Here is a 20,927-nt window from a genome sequence, read left to right as displayed (position 1 = left end):
GAATTCAAATTGCATTAATCCTCTTCTGGGACCTTTCTAGGTCTGATTTGCCTAATTAGTTTGCTTCCTTCTGAAACCACCATTGATTGCCAGTCATTTCTGCCAAGCCCAGGGAAATCATGTTTCTACACAGTCTCCAAAATTTATCCTGGGCATTCAGTCTGACAACTGCTCTTGACTGCTCTCAGGACACATTTTTGTATTCTTCTGTTTTTTTTAATTGCTTGTAACTATTTGTAATACTCTACTGGATTAGGAGTGTTCAGTTGTTGCTGCCAGATATTATAAATGACAGCCAAGGGCTTTTTGCTGGCATACCATCAAAACTTTCCACACCAATATTTAGATCCATGCTGGGTAACATGTTCTTGCTTCATGCAAAAAGGACTTATTATGTGTCAGTACATCCCAGTCAGGATTGTCTAGCATCATAGCATTTGTTCTTTCAGATGCCTTGCAACTATTTTGCACCATGCTGGTAGAAATTCAAAATCTTAGCTTGTAATGATCTGACACATATTGATCATTTTATGGAAGGCAAGCCTCAGCCTGATTCCTCATTCAGCAGTTGAGAACAACAACAAGGGCTCTACCACACATCCTTGTCCTTTGGATGAAGGAGCAGAACTAAGGTACGTGATCATAATCTGCCTGGAGAGAAAGCAGCTCTAATATTTACTATAGGTTTTTAAAGTCTTTGAGAGATAGCTATGTGTAGTGTTCAGTTTAGAAATAATCAAAATCACCTTCCCTTGATCTATTCCATTGACACAAACTTTTTTCCATTCATAATGGAACCATCTCCTTGGCTGGTAAATTTCATTTCCCATTTTTTGATTAAAATACATCTAAGGAAATTGTTGCTTGGAGAAGAATGCTGAAATTCTACATCTATACTCTAGAACTGGGTCATTTCTCTTGTCCTGTCAATAAAGTCTTCATCTAAGAGCTGCTCAACTAGAGGTTGGATGGCTGTTAATTTAACTGTGCAACTTCCCAGTTCAGGACATGGACATTTAATACAATAATTAGACAGTGAAATATTTATCAGCAATGCACTCAAAGCTTGAATTTGATCAGCAATGTCATTGCACCCCTCTTATATGTGGCCTGTTTAGTGAAAGCTGCCAGCAGTTTGAAGAAACAAATGTTAGGAGCTCCCCTCTTAATTTAATTCTCTCCCTGGTTCCCAGTTCCTGGAGCAAAATTGAGTTGTAGCTGTTTAGATCCTTTTTCTTCCAGTTCTCCTATAAAAAAATTAAATTAGATCTGGATCTAAATCTGATAAATGAATTCCTGGATATACCCTCACAACCAGAAAAACATCATGATAACTGCATAAGGAGATGGAAAAGTGTTGTTTTCCCCTCCCCCTGGCCACTGTCATGAGCTCTAACAGTTTAATAGCTGATTCTGCTCTGATGCAATAATGTTCCTAAAGAGCCTCACAAACTGACTACTGGCAGATTTACTCAGTGTCTCAAGGACACAGCTTGGATTTTTTTTTTTTACTCTGGGCAGTTATTTATCTTTTTTGTAAATTTTATTAATGAAACAAAAGGAAAAACATTTAAAAACAATGAATGTGGTACATACATCCCAACACACCTATTTGTCTTACATCACCAAATAACACATATAACAAATAATACAAATTTACATAGATATGTGTGTGTGTGTGTGTTTTCTTAAGTTTTCATGGGTACTTACATGTATGGTATTCAGCTTTGTTCGGGTATTTTCCCACGTCATTATAGTTGTGCTTTTAAAGTTGTAGCAAAGTTTCTCCACACCACAAGCCAGGCAAACACCTGGGCACAAACAGATCCCCCTGATACCTCCAGCTCAAACACACCCCAACCAGGCACCCAGATGAAACCTAACTTCCTAATAAATGATAGCTGTCCATTTACTCAGAGCCAAGCTGCACTAAAAGCCTCCAATACAGGAACACAAAGTTGCCAGCCAATCAAGACACAAAAAAAGCCACAAAACAGACAGAAGATATTAGAAACACCAATCAAGCAGAACACAGCAAACTCCAAGACCAATAAACACAGACCAAGACTCCCAACCAATCAGGATGAAGAAAAAACCATTCTGGCACAGCAGTAGGCTAGCCCCAAATTTAAAACTGAAACAACTGTAAAAGCCTGACTCACAGACGAACACAATACAGAAGCCTGATGATGGCAGACGAGATTCTGCCGAAACGTTGCTACAACTTTAAAAGCACAACTATAATGATGTGGGAAAATACCTGAACAAAGCTGAATACCATATATATATGTATGGTATATACATATATGTATACATATACATATACATATACATATATATATGTATGGCATTCGAGCTTTAACAGCTCAGGATGCTTCCCACGTCATAGAAGTTGTGCTTTTAGTTAGCGACAGCTTCAGCAGAATCTCATCTGCCATCATCAGGCTGATGATGGCAGATGAGATTCTGCTGAAACGTCGCTACAACTTCTTTAAAGCACAACTACTATGACGTGGGAAAATACCCGAGCAAAGCCAATGCCATACATGTAAGTACCATGAAAACTTATATATATATGTGTGTGTGTGTGTGTGTGTGTGTGTATGTATATGTGTGTGTGTGTGTGTGTATATATATATATATATATATATATATATATATATATATATACATATACATACATATATATATACATATATATATATATATATATATATATATATATATATACATATATATGTGTGTATATATGTATATGTATGTGTGTATATATGTATATGTATGTGTGTAGTGTATGTGTATATATATATATATATATGTATGTATGTATGTATGTATGTATGTAAACTTTAGTCATCCTTGATACACTCATTCCTTTCTTTTTTTCAACAAGTGGTAAAACTTCTTCCAAATTTTGTGGTAATCAGATTCAGTCTTATTTTTTTTTAATTCTTGAGTTACTCTATCCATTTCAGCGCACATCCAAATTTTCCTAATTATTTCCATCTCATCTGGCATTTCATTACCTTTCCATCTTTGGACAAAGGCTAACCTTGCAGCAGTGGTCACATGGATTATTAAATATGTTATTTCTTTATTATATTCCCCCACATTGATTCCCAATAAAAAGATTTCAGGTCTAAATTCTATTTTAATTTTACATATCTCTTCTATCTAGTTTCTAATTTTCAACCAATATTGCAGCTTTGCTCCGCATTAGGAGGGCTTCTCATTGAGTCCAATGCATCAAGAAAGAGACCAAGCCGGTTCAGTCTTGGATGAGCAGCCCCTTAACACGCGCTCAGGGAAGCTCTTTTATTGAACACACATTGTTAAACGTCACAAAAGAGAAAGTTCAGTCTACTTTACATGTTAAAAGAGTGGGGGGTCTCAGTGGATGCATTGTAGCGCCCAATCACAGTGCTTAAGGGATACAAAGTAACCAATCCGCACCTGCAGTCCAGCCAGTAGCCCAAGGTGGGCAGCATCCTTTTGTTCCTGATACCTGCTTCCAGCCTACGTGAGGTCTTGCAGGTATCGAAACTCCTTTGCCTACGTGAGGCTTTGGCATCTGCCCAGGCTGTTAGATGTGGATTCGCTGCTGCACAATATGTTTGGGCTTCTCTGCAATTCCACCATAAGCGATAATATGTTCCAATTTCCTTATTGCATTTCCAACATTTAGGGGATAGTTGCGGATACATTCTTGCCAATTTTGATGGTGGGATAAGCCATTGGTAAAAAATTTTATATAAATTTTCTTTATACAATGCCGCCAAGATTTATTTTTATTTCTATCCCATAAGGTTTGCCAACCGTCCAGATTTATGCCATATCCAAAATCTTTCATCCAGGGCAGTTGTTTATTTTTCATTGGCCCTCTCTTGTTCTTGCCTCACTCCTCTTTCCAGGACAACCTCTCTGGTCAAGCCTGAGCTTACACTGCATAAGATATAAGCCATGTTAAACGTAGCTGCTCTCTTCCTGTTGGTATTGGTAGTGCATTGAATGGGAACTTCTTTCTCAAAATCCTGGAAGTCTTGGCTTCAAATATAGGCACTGTCATTCATTGTATCAAGACAGATCATCTGCAAAGCTTTGTGTCATCCCCTATGCATCTCCATTTTTGTGTTCCACATCAGTTGTAATCAAAGGTACTATCTTTTCCAACACCTATAATCCATAACCTGTTATCCTCTAAATTTACTTCTGGTCCTTGCTATCATGTTAGAGAGGATCTATTTATCAGCAGATGTCAACAGATTCTCCTATCATGTATTGTTCATTGTAAACAGTGTTTTTCAACCTTGGCCACTTTGAGATCTGTGGACTTCAACTCCTAGAATTCCCACAGGAGGAATTTAGGAAGTTGGAGTCCTCACATCTTAAAGTTCTCAGAGTTGAGAAGCACAGTTTTAAATTATAATAAATGGATTATAGTGCTTGGCTACAGGTGCGATGAAGGCATCTGAGCTTAAACATTTTGTTCAAGCCAGTGTGTGGATACTATAATAGCTTCTATTGAATGCTACACATTTTATCCACTGAAATGTAAAGTGAAATCCTACTCAATTTATACTTTTATAGAATTATTGAAAATGGTCCAGTGTTAGAAGGCATTGGGATAATTCTTGAAAAATTTTAATAACCTTCTTAGAAGAGATCCAATTCATTGTTATGAATTTGTAATTCCATGATCAGAAATTTTAGAAATTTGTCAGAAATATATTGACATATTTGATGATCTTTAACAACATATAATTATGACTCCTTATTTTTATTTCAGATGGAGGTGACCAATGGGACAACAGTCCAGGAATTCATTTTGCTAGGCTTGGACAGTGAACCACAAAAACGGTTCTTCCTCTTTATCATTTTTACTATTGTCTACATCAGCACATTAACAGAGAACTCTGCTATTATCATGCTGGTGCGTGTAGATGAGCAATTAGCACAGCTCCCCATGTACCACTTTTTGGGAAACTTCTCCCTGTTGGAGATCTGCTATGTGACCACCACCATGCCTCGTATGCTCTTCGATCTGACTTCTCCTCAAGGGATCATCTCCTTCCAAGCCTGTTTCCTTCAGTTCTACATTTTCTACTCCCTTGGTAGCACTGAAACCTTCTTCCTCTCAGCCATGGCCTTGGATCGCTATCTGGCCATCTGCCACCCACTCTATTATCCAATAATTATGTCTCCAAAGAACTGCTCCAAGCTTGTTGCTGGTTGCTGGATGGCTGGGTTCTTGGTTTACACTGTCCCAATAACTTTGATCTCCAGATTGTCCTTCTGTGGCTCCAATGTCTCAGACCACTTTTTGTGTGATCAAGGGCTCCTGACCTTAGCTTGCCCTCCCCTTGGAAACGCTCCCCTTATCCTCTTTTCCATGAATATTTTCATCATATTAGGCAACTTAATCTTTGTAACTATTTCCTATGGTGTTATCATTGTCACATTGATCAAATCCTCTAACCAAAGTAGCAGGAAGAAAGCTTTCTTCACCATATCCATTCATATCATGGTGGTGACCCTTTTCTATGGTTCTGTGGCAGGATTGTATGTAGCTCCAAGTGGGAAAACTCAGTCACATATTGCTAAAATAGTCACCATCTTCTACACTGCCATTACACCCTTCCTCAACCCCATGATCTACTGTCTGAGGAACGACCAGGTGAAGGAGGCTCTGAGTAGGGTTCTCAGAAGGACAGAACAATGGTTGAGAAAAAGATAATATGTAAAGGGGAGAGGATCAAGAAAACAAAAAAATAAGTTCAAAAATATTTATAGTGGATTTTTGGTTGGCTTTTAGAACAGCTCAAAACTAAAAAAAATTGATTGGATTTGATTCAATTGCATTCAATTGGCTGAATTGGGTCAAATTGGATTGGGTTGGACTATGTGAAAAATATCAAAGAATGTATTTACATAGAAAAAAATTCTCTTAGACTTGTTCCATATTAGTTAATCACATGGGCCAAAATTAAACAAAAAAGGCACAAGGTTTTTGGAAAACATTTAATGAAAGAAAATAACACTACTGTTTCCTGAAATATTAAATATGTACCTTTTTTTAACTTTGCTTCCAATTTTTGTGAATGTTTTGTGCCTACCTATTCTTTGAAATGATGTAGTGAAATAAACAAACAATATCTTTCATCATAAATAAAAATAAAGTAGATTTTCTTTTCATGTTCAGTGACTATTTTAGCAACAAGTGACTGGTGGGATAATCATATGATTTTTCTGATAGGCAACAATTGTACATGTATGCACACATGGATGCTTGTTTCTACACCATGACCATTTCACACCATGATTTTTCTGGCATGTCTCCAAATTGGTTTGCCAAAGTGGCATAATCAAAGACATAGAATAACCTAAACACTATCAGTGGAAGATCAATAAAGTGTAGCTAATAAATGATGTCTAGCTACTACTATGTTACACCATACTGTGCTACACTATATGTCATGTTATAATTATCATGTTATGTTTGTTACATTATGGTTTTATGTTATGTTATATATTATGTTTGTTATACTCTGTTCCCCAATAGTGTACTATCCTATATTACTGCCATACAATATGAGTTACAGTACCATACATATAACCATGATGTTGAACTGAGTAACTGAAAAGTATGGATTATGAGAATATATTTTTCATTGAGAAAGACACATTCCAAAGGTGAACCTCCTCATTTTAAGAAGAATAATTGTGTTTTCCTCGCAACATGTTGAATTATTTTTCTTGGTTTCTGTACGTTCTATGCACAGATGATGTTACTTAGCCTGGTAATGAAACATCTTCAGGAAAACAATCCCACTCAGAGAACCTCAAGAACTCAACAGAACAATCCTGAGCTCCATATATATTACAATATTGACATTCTGTTTTGCTTCAAGTCATAGTGCATAAGAATTAACTCTTGTATCATTGTCTCCTTAGACAAAGTAACTGGCCTTTTATTATAGACTTTCCTGGCAATAGGTCATCATAGACAAATTGCATGTAAACTCTTAGGAGCTTGGAGCAACAGCAAATGTAAGCATGGGAGGACTTTATGTTAATGTATTGTGTCATGCCCCTGTTGGAGACTGACTCTGAGGAAGAGGAGGAATAGCCAACAGGGAGTGGAATTGTGGCTCCAGAGGTGGTGGAGGAGGCTGGGGAAGGGCAGAGGCTGGCTAAGCAGTGAGAGGAGGACCCAGGCCCATCCCCTAACCATCCTAGGGCACACAGGGAGGAGAAGACCAAGGTAAAATGTGGTCTACTGGGAGGAGAGGGCCATGATCCTCTTCATGGGTTGCAGGTGTGAGATTTGCATAAGAGTTTGGACCTGCATGCTAACAGATGCTGGAGACTAATTAGTGTTTTATTCCTAAAGAAGGTTTATCTTTGTTGGCGTTCTTCCAATGGACTACCTGGTTATCTTCCTGAAGTTGGCAATTATCTATCCTGGTCTGTCGTGGAACTTTATTCAGTGCAGTTTGTTTTTGGTTTTTTCTTCGTTATCGGCTCTTTGAATTTGAACTGTGTTTCTTTCCTTGGAAATGTTATTTTGAAAATAGTTTACTCCTACACTGTGAACAATTAAACAGGGAAGCCAAGTTGAAGGCATTAAAGCAGTGGTCCCCAACCTTTTTTGTACCAGGGACCAGTTTCACCCAGAAACACTTTTTCAAGGACCGGCGGGGGTGGGGGGGTGGGGGGAGACACTTTTTCAAGGGGGGGGGAGGACTCCGAGTTTGGTGGTTTGCTTGCAGACACTTCATTACCTGACTAGATAACATCTGATGTTGTTACCTAGTTGGGTAATAAAACGTCTGCCAGCAAACCACCAAGTTCAGGGAGGCTCAGGACAAGTCCCTGCAGGATGGCTGAGAAGCCCCGCTTCTCAGCCCTGCCTCCCTCAGCCCCATCCTCAGGTGTCTCCCTCCCTCCCTCCCTCAGCCTTATCCCTCAGGTGTCTGCCTCGTTCCTCTCTCAGTCGCTCTCTCACTCCTCCACCAGCCCAGGAAGAAACTGCTTCAAAGAAGCCGCCAGGGTGGCTTTTCCTGTCAGCGCAGCTCCTCCAAAGCGCCCGTTCACCCCCAACCCGCCGCCCGCGGTTCAATCCAGTGCTCCGATCTGCCTGCCTGCCTTCGTTTCTGGTTGTTTCGGAGCAGCTTCGGCTGAGTAAAAGAGGCGAATAGTTATTATTCTCAGCCGAAGCTGCTCCGAAACAACCAGAAACGAAGGCAGGCAGGCAAAACGGAGCACTGGATTGAACCACGGGCAGCGGGGTGGGGGTGAACGGGCGCTTTGGAGGAGCTGCGCCGACAGGAAAAGCCACCCTGCCGGCTTGTTTGAAGCAGTTTCTTCCTGGGCTGGTGGAGGAGCGAGAGAGCGACTGAGAGAGGAACGAGGCGGGAGGAAACCGAAGCCGCTGAGCCGGAGAGCAGGACAGGCTTTGGTTGCTTCCTCCCTCCCCTTCTTTCATTTGTGTCCTTGATCCCTGATCCCAGCAGCATTCACCGAAGGCGAAGAAAGCCGCCATTTTTATTTTATTTTTATTTTCTTTGCAGCCCGGTACCAAATGATCCACGGACCGGTACTGGTCCGTGGCCCAGTGGTTGGGGACCCCTGCATTAAAGGACTTTTATTCGCGTTTCGGTTTTTGTTATATTTCTGATATACTCTGGGTCATTACAGATAGCTTATATTCCAGTGATTTTGTCAAGCAGCAAGAAAATCAGGAAATGCAGACAGCTCAAATGAATGTAAAAGTTTATTGCAAGCGTATGCTCTCTACAAGTATCTGAACTACTAATGATCAAAATAATTGATAGTAGATAAGAATTCAAAGGAATTCAAGATGGGCTGGATTTATATCTCTTGTGGACATGAAGGGACTCAAGTCTAATGATCCCTCTCTTGGGCCCACGCTACTAATGAGCCTATATTTCAATAAAGTCTGTCAGAATTATCTGATTCTGAGATCTGTTTAATGTATAATTTGCATCCCCAGATTGATTTAGGATTTTTCTCTGTTTGTTCGGTCTTGGCTGTTCACTATCCCATTGAATCTTCCACGCCCCTTTTCACTTTGGTCCCCTACTTCCATATACATGCATATCCACAAATTGTGCAATCAACCCAAACTTGCTACTTGTTTAAATTACACCAGAAAACAGAACAGTCAATTGATTCATCCTGGGATACATTAAAAGCAGACAATCTACTACATTTTTTTTTTTTACTGATGAAAGGTTTTATTTGTATGATATAAATATGTTACAAAAACATGATGTGAACACCAGAGATTCTAACAAATAAAGCTTTGATCCTTTCCAGCAGGGAACCTTCACTCCAAATCAACTTTGGAATGTCGTCCCAATAAGCGAGTACAGCAGCAACTTTAAAAGAACAGTTTATTTCTTTAAAAAAAAAAAAAACAAATTTTATTAACTTTACAGAACATACAGACAATCAAGGCATAATAGCATAAAAGATCTTTCTGGAAAAACCAATAGGACATACCAAATATAATGTGTATATTTACGTTATCCGCTCAACTTCATATCTTATCCCAATTTCTCCTTTTCATTCTATTGTCCAGATTATATTTCTTACTAATCAAAATTTTGCCTTCCAAAAACAATACACAAACATACATGACATAAAACATAAAAAACATCATTTCTGAAAGTGCTTAATCCCGGGTTAAAACTCTTCGCACAGACACAAATTCAAAAATCATATTTACTTTATATATCATTCCATATCTTATTACCATTTTCAGTTATATAGCTTCTTCCCTCTTTTATCTTTCTTAGTTTTATTTTGTTTATCTTATCTCAATACAATTCATAATACTTATCATTCTTTGTCTGTTCTTTTCCAGTTATCCATTCATCTTTTCTCTTTAAATATACTTCTCCTGTACACTAATTGGAGTAACGCCTTTGACTCTTTTCCCTAACTTAATAATGCTTAATATAACACTTACATTATATTGGGATTCTGGTTAGTACATTCTAAAATTACACAATAAACTTTATAAGAAAAGCAAGTACATTACAATTACAAAATAAAGACATATAACCCACCATAGATACCATAAAAAAGCTAATCATATATACTAATACACATTTTACTCTAAGTACACATAGAAAAACACACTTTTATGTACCTTCCAGGATCCCTTTTTCAATTAAATTTACCCATTGTCTCTAAATAGATTTTGTTTCTTTAAGACTTGCTTCCCATCATTAGGGTTTTTCATCCCCTCCTTTCTCTCTTGTTTATTTTTCTCCTTGCCTTTTTTACCCCATTGTCTCTCCTCCTCCCTTTTTTTCTTCTGCTTACCCCCTTTCTGTTGTTATCTAACCTTGTATCCAACTTTCATCTCATTTTTCTCTTTTTGGATTGTTTTCTCAGACCTTAAAATCCCCTTTTTCTTTTCCTCTTCCTCCTCCTCCCCAAAGAGAACCCATTGTTCATCCAAGATGGCTTCTTCTTCTTCTTTATTCCAGTCATCCTGCTGCGTAGTCAATTTTTCATAAGTGCATACCGCCATTTCTAAAAATTGAAAAAGAGTGCCCAAAGTATCTTTTCCATCTTGCTCTTCTTTCTTATATTTCTGATATTGAGTTTTTAGTTCATCCAAAAGCAATGCCATCATGAAGAGAAAGACTTCTTCAAAAACAACCACCCAAGTATTTTTAATCAAGAATAATTCCAGAAAAATTCCAAAGTCACTAAAAGATCCAAATAAACTATTTCTTTCAATACTTTTTTTTTCCTTCTTCTATTTCTCTTTCTGGGGTTACTGATTAATCAAGAAGTTCCCATTAAAATGTCTCTTTCTTTGAAGTTCTAGGCAATCTCCTCCTTTTTCAAGCTCTGCTCCAAAAAATTTTTTTTCCTCTCCCCCCACTTACAACAGCAATTTTCCTTTAAACACTCAGAAATCCATACCTCAAATACGGGTTTTCCAATTTCTGTAGTTGTTAAGTCCAAAGTTCAAAATCCTTTCTCTCGTAACTTTCAAGTTAAAATACCTTCGGTGCCCAAATATATTTTCCAGTTCTGCGTCTGCTATTTCTATGGGGTGGGAGAGTGAATTAAAAAAAAAAAAGTTTTCCCTTGACAGCTTTCTCCGCCGCTTTTCTCTTCTTAGGGATACAATGTATCTTTCAGGCAATAAGCAATTCTGTTCCAGGGTTTTAAGAGTTGTTATTTTCCCGGCTCAGCCAACACTTTCACTTCTGAATCTTCTTTCTCCTTCTTCCTCCAGCACAATCTTTTCCAGCTGCCGGCTTCTTTGTGGCAGCCATTGCTGACTGCCGCTCCACCGCCTTGAGAAAAGGAGGTTGAGCTGGGTGGGGAGGGGGTCTGCGACACCCCCAAACCCCTTCCCAGATCCTTCCTATCTTCGACTGCCTCTACAGGGCAGCCTTATCCTCCAGGATCGGAGGCACCAAGACGGCTAACACAGCAGGGATCATGGAGAGACGCGAATCCCTGCTGTCACCGAAGCCTGGCAACCAAAGTTTTCAAGAACAGTTTATTTCTTGTGCTGTTATCTCCTTACAAAAACAAGATGGTAGCTACAGACCTTCAAGGCCACAGGCCATCACAGGCAAATTACATGGAGACCAGGATTCAAAAAATTTTACTAACAGTTCTGTGGATGTTGCTTGGTGGGTGTGGCAGGGGAAGGATGCTGTAAAATCTCCAGTCAGAGGTGGTATTTGTCAGTTCTCCAAACTACTCAAAATTCTCACTACAGGTTCTCCAGAATTGGTCAGAACCTGCTGAATATCACCTCTGATGCAGACAGACTATTCGTATTTTGAAGGCCACAACAATCCAAAGCCATGGCTGAGAGGAAGAAGCATTCAGTGCTGCTAAATGAGAAGAAAACATAGAACTGTAGGAAACAGGCTTGGAAGGAGATGGTCCCTTGAGGGGAAGCCAAATCAAAGATCATCCAAGGCATGGTGGTGGTTACGTAGCACATTTCCAACTAGGAGAAATTTCCCAAGAGGATGTACATGGGCAGCTGAGCTAAGTGGTCATTTACATGTACCAGAATGATAATAGTGGTGTTTTCAATCAAAGTTATTATGTATTTAAAACTAAAAAGAACAAGGAGATAGAATCGCTTTTCTTGTCCACTCTCCAAACCCAGTAAAATGAATTCCTGGACTGTGGTCTCATTGGCCAGATCCATCTGGAATCAAAGAGAAAGAAAGCAGACTGTTCCACACTGTTAAAGAAGTACCATTCACAAATATTTCTAAAAGTTTCTATATAAAAAAATTATAAATGTGGGACAGGCAGAATTGACAATTTATTTGATTTAAGTGCCATCAGAATAACTATAACTTTTACAGCAAGAGATTTTTTTTTTTAACTGAGACCGCTCATCTCCTCTCCAAGGCTACCCTTGCATAAAAACTTTGCAAAAACGATGGGGTATTGGCTGAAAAAGTTGATAGAATTAGCAGAGATGGCTAAATTGACTGTTATGATCAAAGACAAAAACATAAATGATTTTCTTTCTACTTGGAAATCTCTTTGGGACTTCGTACTTGAGGTGGAAAAAAATGAAATTTTTATTGTGAATTTTACTGATTGGATAAATTTGTTGTTATAGAAATGGCTAATTTATAACATTATGGAAAAAGTAAAAAGTTGATGTTTTATGTTATTATCTTATTCTACTGCACCAGAGCGAGTCAGAAGTCAATGCCATTTTTTCCTTCTTTCGTACACTTTTCTCTATCCCCTTTCCCTTTCTTTTGTTCCCTATTTTTGACTCTTTTGTTTTCATATTTTATATTATAAGCTAAAGGAAAGAAAGAAAGAAAGAAAGAAAGAAAGAAAGAAAGAAAGAAAGAAAGAAAGAAAGAAAGAAAGAAAGAAAGAAAGAAAGAAAGAAAGCAGGGAGGGAGGAAGGAAAGAAAGAAAGAAAGAAGGCAGGGAGGGAGGAAGGAAGGAAAGAAAGAAAGAAAGAAAGAAAGAAAGAAAGAAAGAAAGAAAGAAAGAAAGAAAGAAAGAAAGAAAGCTGGCTTATGGACAATAGATTAGTGAGAAAGATGGAGCCCTTTCACAGAAAAGGGAAAAGGATAGATATCATGTATCTGTGGGGAAAAAAAGAAATAAAGTCTTTATTGGCAGTATCTTCTTCAACTGAATTCCTTTTAATATTATTACTAGAGTGTCATAGAAACACAACAACTTCTATGTGTACATTATTTTCACCACTTTCTTGACCTAAATGTTTGAACTCAGAGTTATGCAACACTGTATAATTCTGACCACTGAAATACATGCAGTGTCTTCATCTCATCAATAGCCGAAGTAAACTATTCAATATAGCATAAAATATAGATGAAAGAAGAGATGATAAACACTGTTACCTCTTCAAAGAGAGCTAGACAAAGAAACCAAAACTATGAATATGAATATTACTTTTACTCTAAGGTTACAGTGATATAGCCTTGCAATCCTGAATATCTCCTCTTCCCTCCTTTTATCTTCATCAGGGTCCTGTTTGAGTCTCTTTCTCAAATTACATTTCTGCCTCAACTTCAGGCTTCATTTTTCTCTGAGGACTCAACCTCAGGAAGGAGCTGCCACAATGAAAGGAGGAAGAGCACCTGCACTTAGACCCCATAGAAAACTCCAGAGGTGCTAAGATAGCAGTTTCTTGTTCAAGGCATTATTATGAACATCAACAGGATCAGAGAAATTACTCTGAGGTATCTCAGAATTTGGGCTTTGTGGGTTATAAGCTCAGGGCTTACAACCTAAGCTCAAGGCTTGATCTGAGAGTCTGTCTTGGAAAAAGGACTGAGGCAAGAACAAGAGAGGGCCAAGAAAAGATAAGCCATTGTGCATTGATAAAGGAGCAACACATAGTTTCAAGAGTGAAGCCCATAAAACATGACCCGGTTCCTAAATCTACATTATTGTTTTTGTGGAATTACAAGTGTGGTTTTAAAATTATGATTGTTCTCTTGCCTGGGCATTAAATTTTGTTGTTATATTTTGAACTGTTTTATTTATATAATTGGTAGATTATAAGTCATGCAGAGTCTTTTGGAGTGGATGGCTATAAGTGAAAGGAGGAGGAGGGGGGAGGGGGAGGGGAAGAAGAAGAAGAAGAAGAAGAAGAAGAAGAAGAAGAAGAAGAAGAAGAAGAAGAAGAAGAAGAAGAAGAAGAAGAAGAAGAAGAAGAAGAAGAAGAAGAAGAAGAAGAAGAAGAAGAAGAAAGAGCACTCTTCCCGTCAAAGCCTTGAAGGAGATGTTTTTGAGGTGTGCAATATATTCACATTAATAAATGGAGAAATAATTAATATGAAAACTCTTTAGCAGAATATGATAGAAGAAGAAGCAAAAATCATTTAGTTACATTTGAAAATTATAGGACACATTAGTGATAATATTCCAAGTTCTCCCATCACACTCAATCAAAATTTGTGCCAAGGGAAGAAAGCTTCAGGTAGTAATGTGAGTTTGGACCTAACAAAGGAACCGGCATCAAGAAATAAAGATTTAGAAGAAGGCAAAAGATATGCCAACAGTTTAACCAAAATTTATGAAGAAGATATACAAATATTGTTCAGGATGTGGGTAGAAATGTCATGTGTGAAAAGCAAAACTATAGGGAGGAACTGCAAAATTTCAAAAGCAATTCATGTAATATACACAATGCAATATGAATCTAGACATGCTGACTTTTCCATAGGCTCAAATGACATGGAGAGTAGGTGTCATCATAACACAGACTGAGTTTAAAACATGCCCAAATAGAGGATACTTGTTCTTCATTACATTTTTACATAAGCGGGAGACCATACATTCAGATCCCACCTTACCATGCAAACCAGCTGGGTATTTTTGATCAGTCACTCTCTGTCTACCTAATTTACTTCACAGGGTTGGTATTGTGGGGAAAATTGAAGGAGGAAGATGTAACTGGAACTGTGAGAGGGACCTTGAAGTCTTAGTGGACAACCAGGTAAATATGAGCCCTATTTGGGGCTATTTTCTAAATCACCCAAAGGCCAGACAAGGAATAATGAATGGAAACTGAACAAGGAGATATTTAACCTGGAAATAAGGAGAAACTTTCTGACAATGAGAACAATCAACCAATGGAACAGTTTGCCCTCGGAAGTTGTGGGAGCGCCATCACTTGAGACTTTCAAGAAGAGATTGGACTGCCATTTGTCAGAAATAGTGTAGGGTCTCCCGCTTGGTTGGGGGGTTGGACTAGATGACCTACAAGGTCCCTTCCAACTCTGATTATCCGTTATCTATTATGTGTTGGATATGTTCACCACCTTTGATTCTTTGTAAAAATAATAAAGGCAAGGAAATAAGTAAATACAGTGAATAATAAAATTGTGGTCTGCAAATGATCTAATAGACGAAAAGGATTACAATGGAGGGCAATCCAAACCCGACTAGTATCTAGTAATCAAGTGACTAAAGTTATATACTGAGGGTGTAATAATCACATAGATGGGCTAGAACTCATTTTGAAATAGAAAAGTGCGCCCAGGGATGGGATCCGACCAGTATAACTACCCGTTCTGTTGTTGTGCGTCACGCGAGTCGCGTGAGTCGTGCAAGTGCAATTTACGGTTCTGTGTCTGCTGTTCTTCAGAGCTACCGGTTCTGTAGAGCTGGACAGAACCAGTAGAATCCTACCCTTGAGTATGCCATATCATGTAAGAGTATTAATAATATAAAATCTGTGAAGGAAACTCCTGCTTCTAGATGCATCTCATTCAACAAACAGTTGATCCGGTTGAAGGATCTGAAATGCTTCATAGTAGTTGGAGGTTTTCAAGGGGGAAGAATTATCAGTAGTAATTACCTATATGGAAAGTCTACATAGAAAGATGAAGGAAGTTGATTATACCAATATTAGTTATTTGAAAGAGCTATGAAGCAATTAGATTGTAGATTTTATTTTGTTAGATCAAGGAAGGATCAACTTAAACAGTATAAAATAATTTTTCATGTGATTGTAAAATAAGATTAATGCAACTTTTGTCTGTGTGTGGATGTGTATTGGACACCTCAGAGTATAATGATGGAGAATTTAGAATTTAACCTATAAATATTGCCCTATTTAAAGATGTAAATTTATCTTAAGATATAAAGACCAGGCACCATGTGATAAGGTGAGGTCCTATTCTTGCCTCCTGTCAACCTAGCAATTCGAAAGCATGCAATGAAAGTAGATAAATAGATACCACTTTGGTGGGAAGGTAACAACATTCCATGTGCCTCAGCATGTCGTGATGCTGGCTACATTACCACAGAAGAGTCTTCAGACAACTCTGGCTCCTTCAGCCAAAAATAATGAATGAGCACCAGCTCCTAAAGTTAGACACAACTGGATAGGGGAAACCATGAACTTCACCTTGACCTTTATTGTTCTATTAAAGTTTTATTTTGAATTGAGAATAATAGGATTGTAAATATGAATATGGATCTATCAGATGAAAGTTAGGATACATTTCCTTTGTTCTTGAAATCTACTTTAAAAAAAATAGAGTTTGAGGGTATGAGAAGTTTGCGAAAAGGATTTACAACGCTGGTATTAAAGGTAACAGTAGAACCTCTAGTCACTAACGCTTTTGGTCATGACCAAATCAGATGATGACCAAAAAGTTTTGCATCAGGTCACAAACAAATACTCTGGTGGTGATCAGCTGTGGCAATTTGCCTTCCATGCTGATTTACCCTTCCACACCATTTTTTAATGCGCATGCACTTCCAGTCATGACCAAATCAGGTTGTGACCAAAGTCATGGAACGGATTATGGTCATGACTGGAGGTTCTGCTGTATACATAGCTGGCAATTAGATTTAACCTTTCCACTCCTGTTGTCACACTGTGATCTTTTTTCTCAACCATTGTTCCATCCATCTCAACAACCTGCCCAGGGCCTCCTTTATCTGATTGTTCCTCAGACAGTAGATCATGGGGTTGAGGAAGGGTATAATGGCAGTGTAGAAGATGGTGACTATTTTAGTGGCACGTGACTGATCTTTCCCACTTGGAACTACATACAATCCTGCCACAGAACCATAGAAAAGGGTCACCACCATGATATGAATGGATATCGTGGAGAAAGCTTTCTTCCTGCTACTTTAGTTAGAGGATTTGGTCAATGTGACAATGATAACACCATAGGAAATAGTTACAAAGATTAAGTTGCCTAATATGATGAAAATATTCATGGAAAAGAGGATAAGGGGAGCGTTTCCAAGGGGAGGGCAAGCTAAGGTCAGGAGCCCTTGATCACACAAAAAGTGGTCTGAGACATTGGAGCCACAGAAGGACAATCTGGAGATCAAAGTTATTGGGACAGTGTAAACCAAGAACCCAGCCATCCAGCAACCAGCAACAAGCTTGGAGCAGTTCTTTGGAGACATAATTGTTGAATAATAGAGTGGGTGGCAGATGGCCAGATAGCGATCCAAGGCCATGGCTGAGAGGAAGAAGTCTTCAGTGCTGCCAAGGAAGTAGAAAATGTAGAACTGAAGGAAACAGGCTTGGAAGGAGATGATCCCTTGAGGAGAAGTCAGATTGAAGAGCATAGGAGGCATGGTGGTGGTCACATAGCAGATCTCCAACAGGGAGAAGTTTCCCAAAAAGTGGTACATGGGGAGGTGTGCTAATTGCTCATCTACACACATCAGCATGATAATAGTGGCATTCTCAGCCAAAGTGCTTATGTAAACGATAGTAAAAAGAATAAAGAGGAAGAAGCATTTTTGCTTCCCATCCTCCAAGCCTAGCAAAATGAATTCCTGGACTGTAGTTCCATTGGTAACCATTTACAAATATATCTATTTCCACGAGGGATTTAAAAATGGAATAGAATTACCAAGTCAACAAGAAGGAAATGTTCTGGCATTGTTTATCTGACCTAAGCAGTTCCTGAAGTAAATGCTTTTCAAGAATGTTGAAGAACAAACAAGAGTTTAGAGAGGAAGATGGGAACCTTAGGAATTCATCTGTAATTCTAAACAAAAGGAAATATTTCATCAACTTGAAAAATAAAATATAAACTCCTTTTTGTTTTGAAAATTTTATTTGGGTTTTCACAAAAAAAAACATAATACAAATAAAACATCTTTTTTTGAAAATAGCTTGGTCCCGGGTTACACTTCTTCATTCAGATACAAACTCAAGTTCATGCTCACTTTTATGTTCTATTCCATATCTTATTACTGTTTTACATTTTCTACATAGTTTTTCTCCTCTCTTAATTTTCTCAATTTTATTTTAATTATCTCATATCAATTCAAATCATTATACTTTTGTCTGTCCATATTTTCTTTTCTCATTAAACAATTTTTCTCCTGTAGTTACTAATTGGAGTATGACACCTTTATATCTTTTAATTTTAATTTTCTCTCCTTTCCTGCTTTTCAAAGGTTTTAAGTATCCAGAAATCTTTATTATCCCTTTGACATTTTATTTTCAGCTTAAATGCCTGTTGATGTCAAAGTGGATTCTTTTTTCCAATTTCTTATTTAGATCTCTTAGCTGTCAGTATAGGGGAAAGGAGAGAAGAAGAAAAAAAACCAAATCCTTTACTTTTTCTCTCCTTTGCTGCTTCAAAATCTTCTTTGGGAACAATGTTACATTTTTTTAGTTTAAATTCCAGGGTTCCTTAGTTGTTGCTTTTGCAGTTTAACCTGGTCAACCAAAACTTTCTCTTCTTATCTTCCTCCGTTCTTCTTTGAGGTGGCCATTTCTGACCACTGCTGCAACCCCCTTTGGGAAAGGGAGTAATGGCCAGCTGAGGAGGAGAGATGCAGCTCTCCTCAACCCTGCTGGCAGTCTCCCCCCTCTTCACCACTTCTATGGGGGGCTTAGCCCCGAAATCAGCTGGCTCGGGGCGCTCCAGAGGCGAGCACAGATTGAAACCTCGCACAATCGCAGTTTCGGTCTGTCCGCAAAGGGGCTCAAACTGGAAGTCGCAAATATAAGTTTATAAAAATATAAACTCCTTATAGCTTTTTCTATCACTGAAGCTATTACTAAATGTCATAGAAATTCAAAAATAATTGCTATGAGTACTTCATCAACATAACAACTGTCTAGATCTAAATATTTGACTTCTGTACCAAACTTCAGGTGTTTGATCACAATAGCCAAAACAATCTTTTCAACTTAGCACAGAATGTGGATGTAACATTTAGGAGGAGACATATGTAGATACAGCTTTAGAACTGCCCCACTTACAATTACCGCAGGTAACAGAAGCAAACTTGGAGAAAAATACAATGTGGGCTGGAGATGTTTCCAAAGGAAACTCCTTTGATTACAACTGAGGTTGGACTCAGAGATGAAGATGTAGAGGGGAAGAAATAAGGCTTTGTTGCCTCATAGAAGACCTAAACTCTTGGAAGGAGCTGTCATCATGCAATGAATGACAGCACTAGCAATTAAAGCTAAGAGAGAAATCCAGTTTTCCATGATAACAATTAAAAATCTTTCTACTCAATGCACTATGAACAGATTCCCCCAGATCAGATCAGCAGAGAATCTAATTTCAGTACAATCCAGATGTCTGGTATTTTATTTTTTCTGTGAGATGTAATCTCAAGCTTCACATGAGAAACTGTTCTGGAAAGAGAAATGAGATAAGATAAAGAGCGGGATCAATAAAAGATTATCAGTTGCCTGGAATAAAGCATCTCTCCACATGTTTCCTCAAACAACTTATTGATTTTCCCTGTGGTGAATGAGTGAGTCTCTTTAATGCACCACAGCAGTAGCCTGTTCAATCACAAGTGTTTGTGAGATAGTGAGGGAAACATTTTTGACACAATTTCCTCTCCTTGCCTTGCTATTATGAATTTCTCCAGAGATATCCCAAGGATGCTTTTCCAAAAGGTGACTGAACATAATTGTTGTGGTTTTTTTTTTAATGTTTCACTTCTTATCCAAGGAAGAGACTTGGATGAGAAGCTAAACATTTTCAAAAGAAAAAAACCCAAGAAAGTTGGGTTGCCCTTTGGAAAAACATATTTGGGACACCCATAACACAGTGCTAGATGATTAGGACTTAATTTTGCTCAAGAAATGGGAAATAGGGAGAGAGCTAGATTAAGTGGGGAGTTCACAACATTTTTTTCTCCCAAATTGGAGGCACCATTCACAAAACTTGCCACATTTAAGAGTGGTACAGTGACATTGCTGTTCAAATTCTGCAGTATATTGACAGTAAAATGTCTCTCTTCCTTCCAGGAGATTAAAGATCTGAAGCCTGGATTAAGATGTAACAAGTTTAAACTAATAAACATCCACCCTGTAGCTCATGTGGAGACTAACAGAAGAGGAGAAATGAACCAGCCTTAGAAATTATATGTAGACTTTCAGCATTGAACACTCCAGTTAAGAAGGACTAGCTTAGATACTCAATATCTAAGGGATTGGCCCAAAGAAGAGGAAGTCAACCTCTCTCCAAAGTACCTGGAGGCAGGACAAGAAGCAATGGATGGAAACTAATCAAGGAGAAAACCTAAAACTAAGGAGAAATTTCCTGACAGTTAGAACAAGTAATGTATGGAATGATTTCTCTTCAGAAGTTGTGGGTGCTCCAATTCTGGAGTTTTTAAGAAGAGATTGTACAATCATTTGTCTGAAAATATTATAGAGTTTTCTGCTTGAGCAGGGTGGTGGACTAGAAGGCCTCCAAGGTCCCTTCCAACTCTGTTATTCTAGTCCAAGGATGGGAAATGAAAAATCACAACACAATTCCTGATGCAATTTACCAGCCAAGGAAATGTCTTCATTCTAATTGAAAAAGGCTGTAGGAATGGAATAGATCGGGGGAAGTAACTTTGGGGACTGGATTTAAACTGAACACCATATAGAGGCATCTCTCAGA

General features: G+C 38.2%; 1 protein-coding gene and 1 pseudogene across 1 annotated transcript; one reads left to right on the top strand and one right to left on the bottom strand.

Moving 5' to 3' along the window:
• The first annotated feature begins 4,759 nt into the window (after positions 1 to 4,759).
• Positions 4,760 to 5,734, top strand: LOC113449556 (olfactory receptor 11H6-like). Its single transcript, XM_026720645.2, has one exon. It carries the CDS (start codon positions 4,787 to 4,789, stop codon positions 5,732 to 5,734), a length of 948 nt encoding a protein of 315 aa, XP_026576430.1. The 5' UTR covers positions 4,760 to 4,786.
• Positions 5,735 to 16,905: 11,171 nt separating this feature from the next.
• Positions 16,906 to 17,859, bottom strand: LOC113449557 (olfactory receptor 11H6-like; annotated as a pseudogene).
• Positions 17,860 to 20,927: the final 3,068 nt, after the last annotated feature.

The sequence above is a fragment of the Pseudonaja textilis genome, chromosome Z (genome assembly GCF_049901715.1).
Source record: "Pseudonaja textilis isolate UNSWEBS1 chromosome Z, rPseTex1.2, whole genome shotgun sequence".
In the NCBI taxonomy this organism is placed as follows: domain Eukaryota; kingdom Metazoa; phylum Chordata; class Lepidosauria; order Squamata; family Elapidae; genus Pseudonaja; species Pseudonaja textilis.
This window is presented reverse-complemented; position numbering and strand designations above follow the sequence as displayed.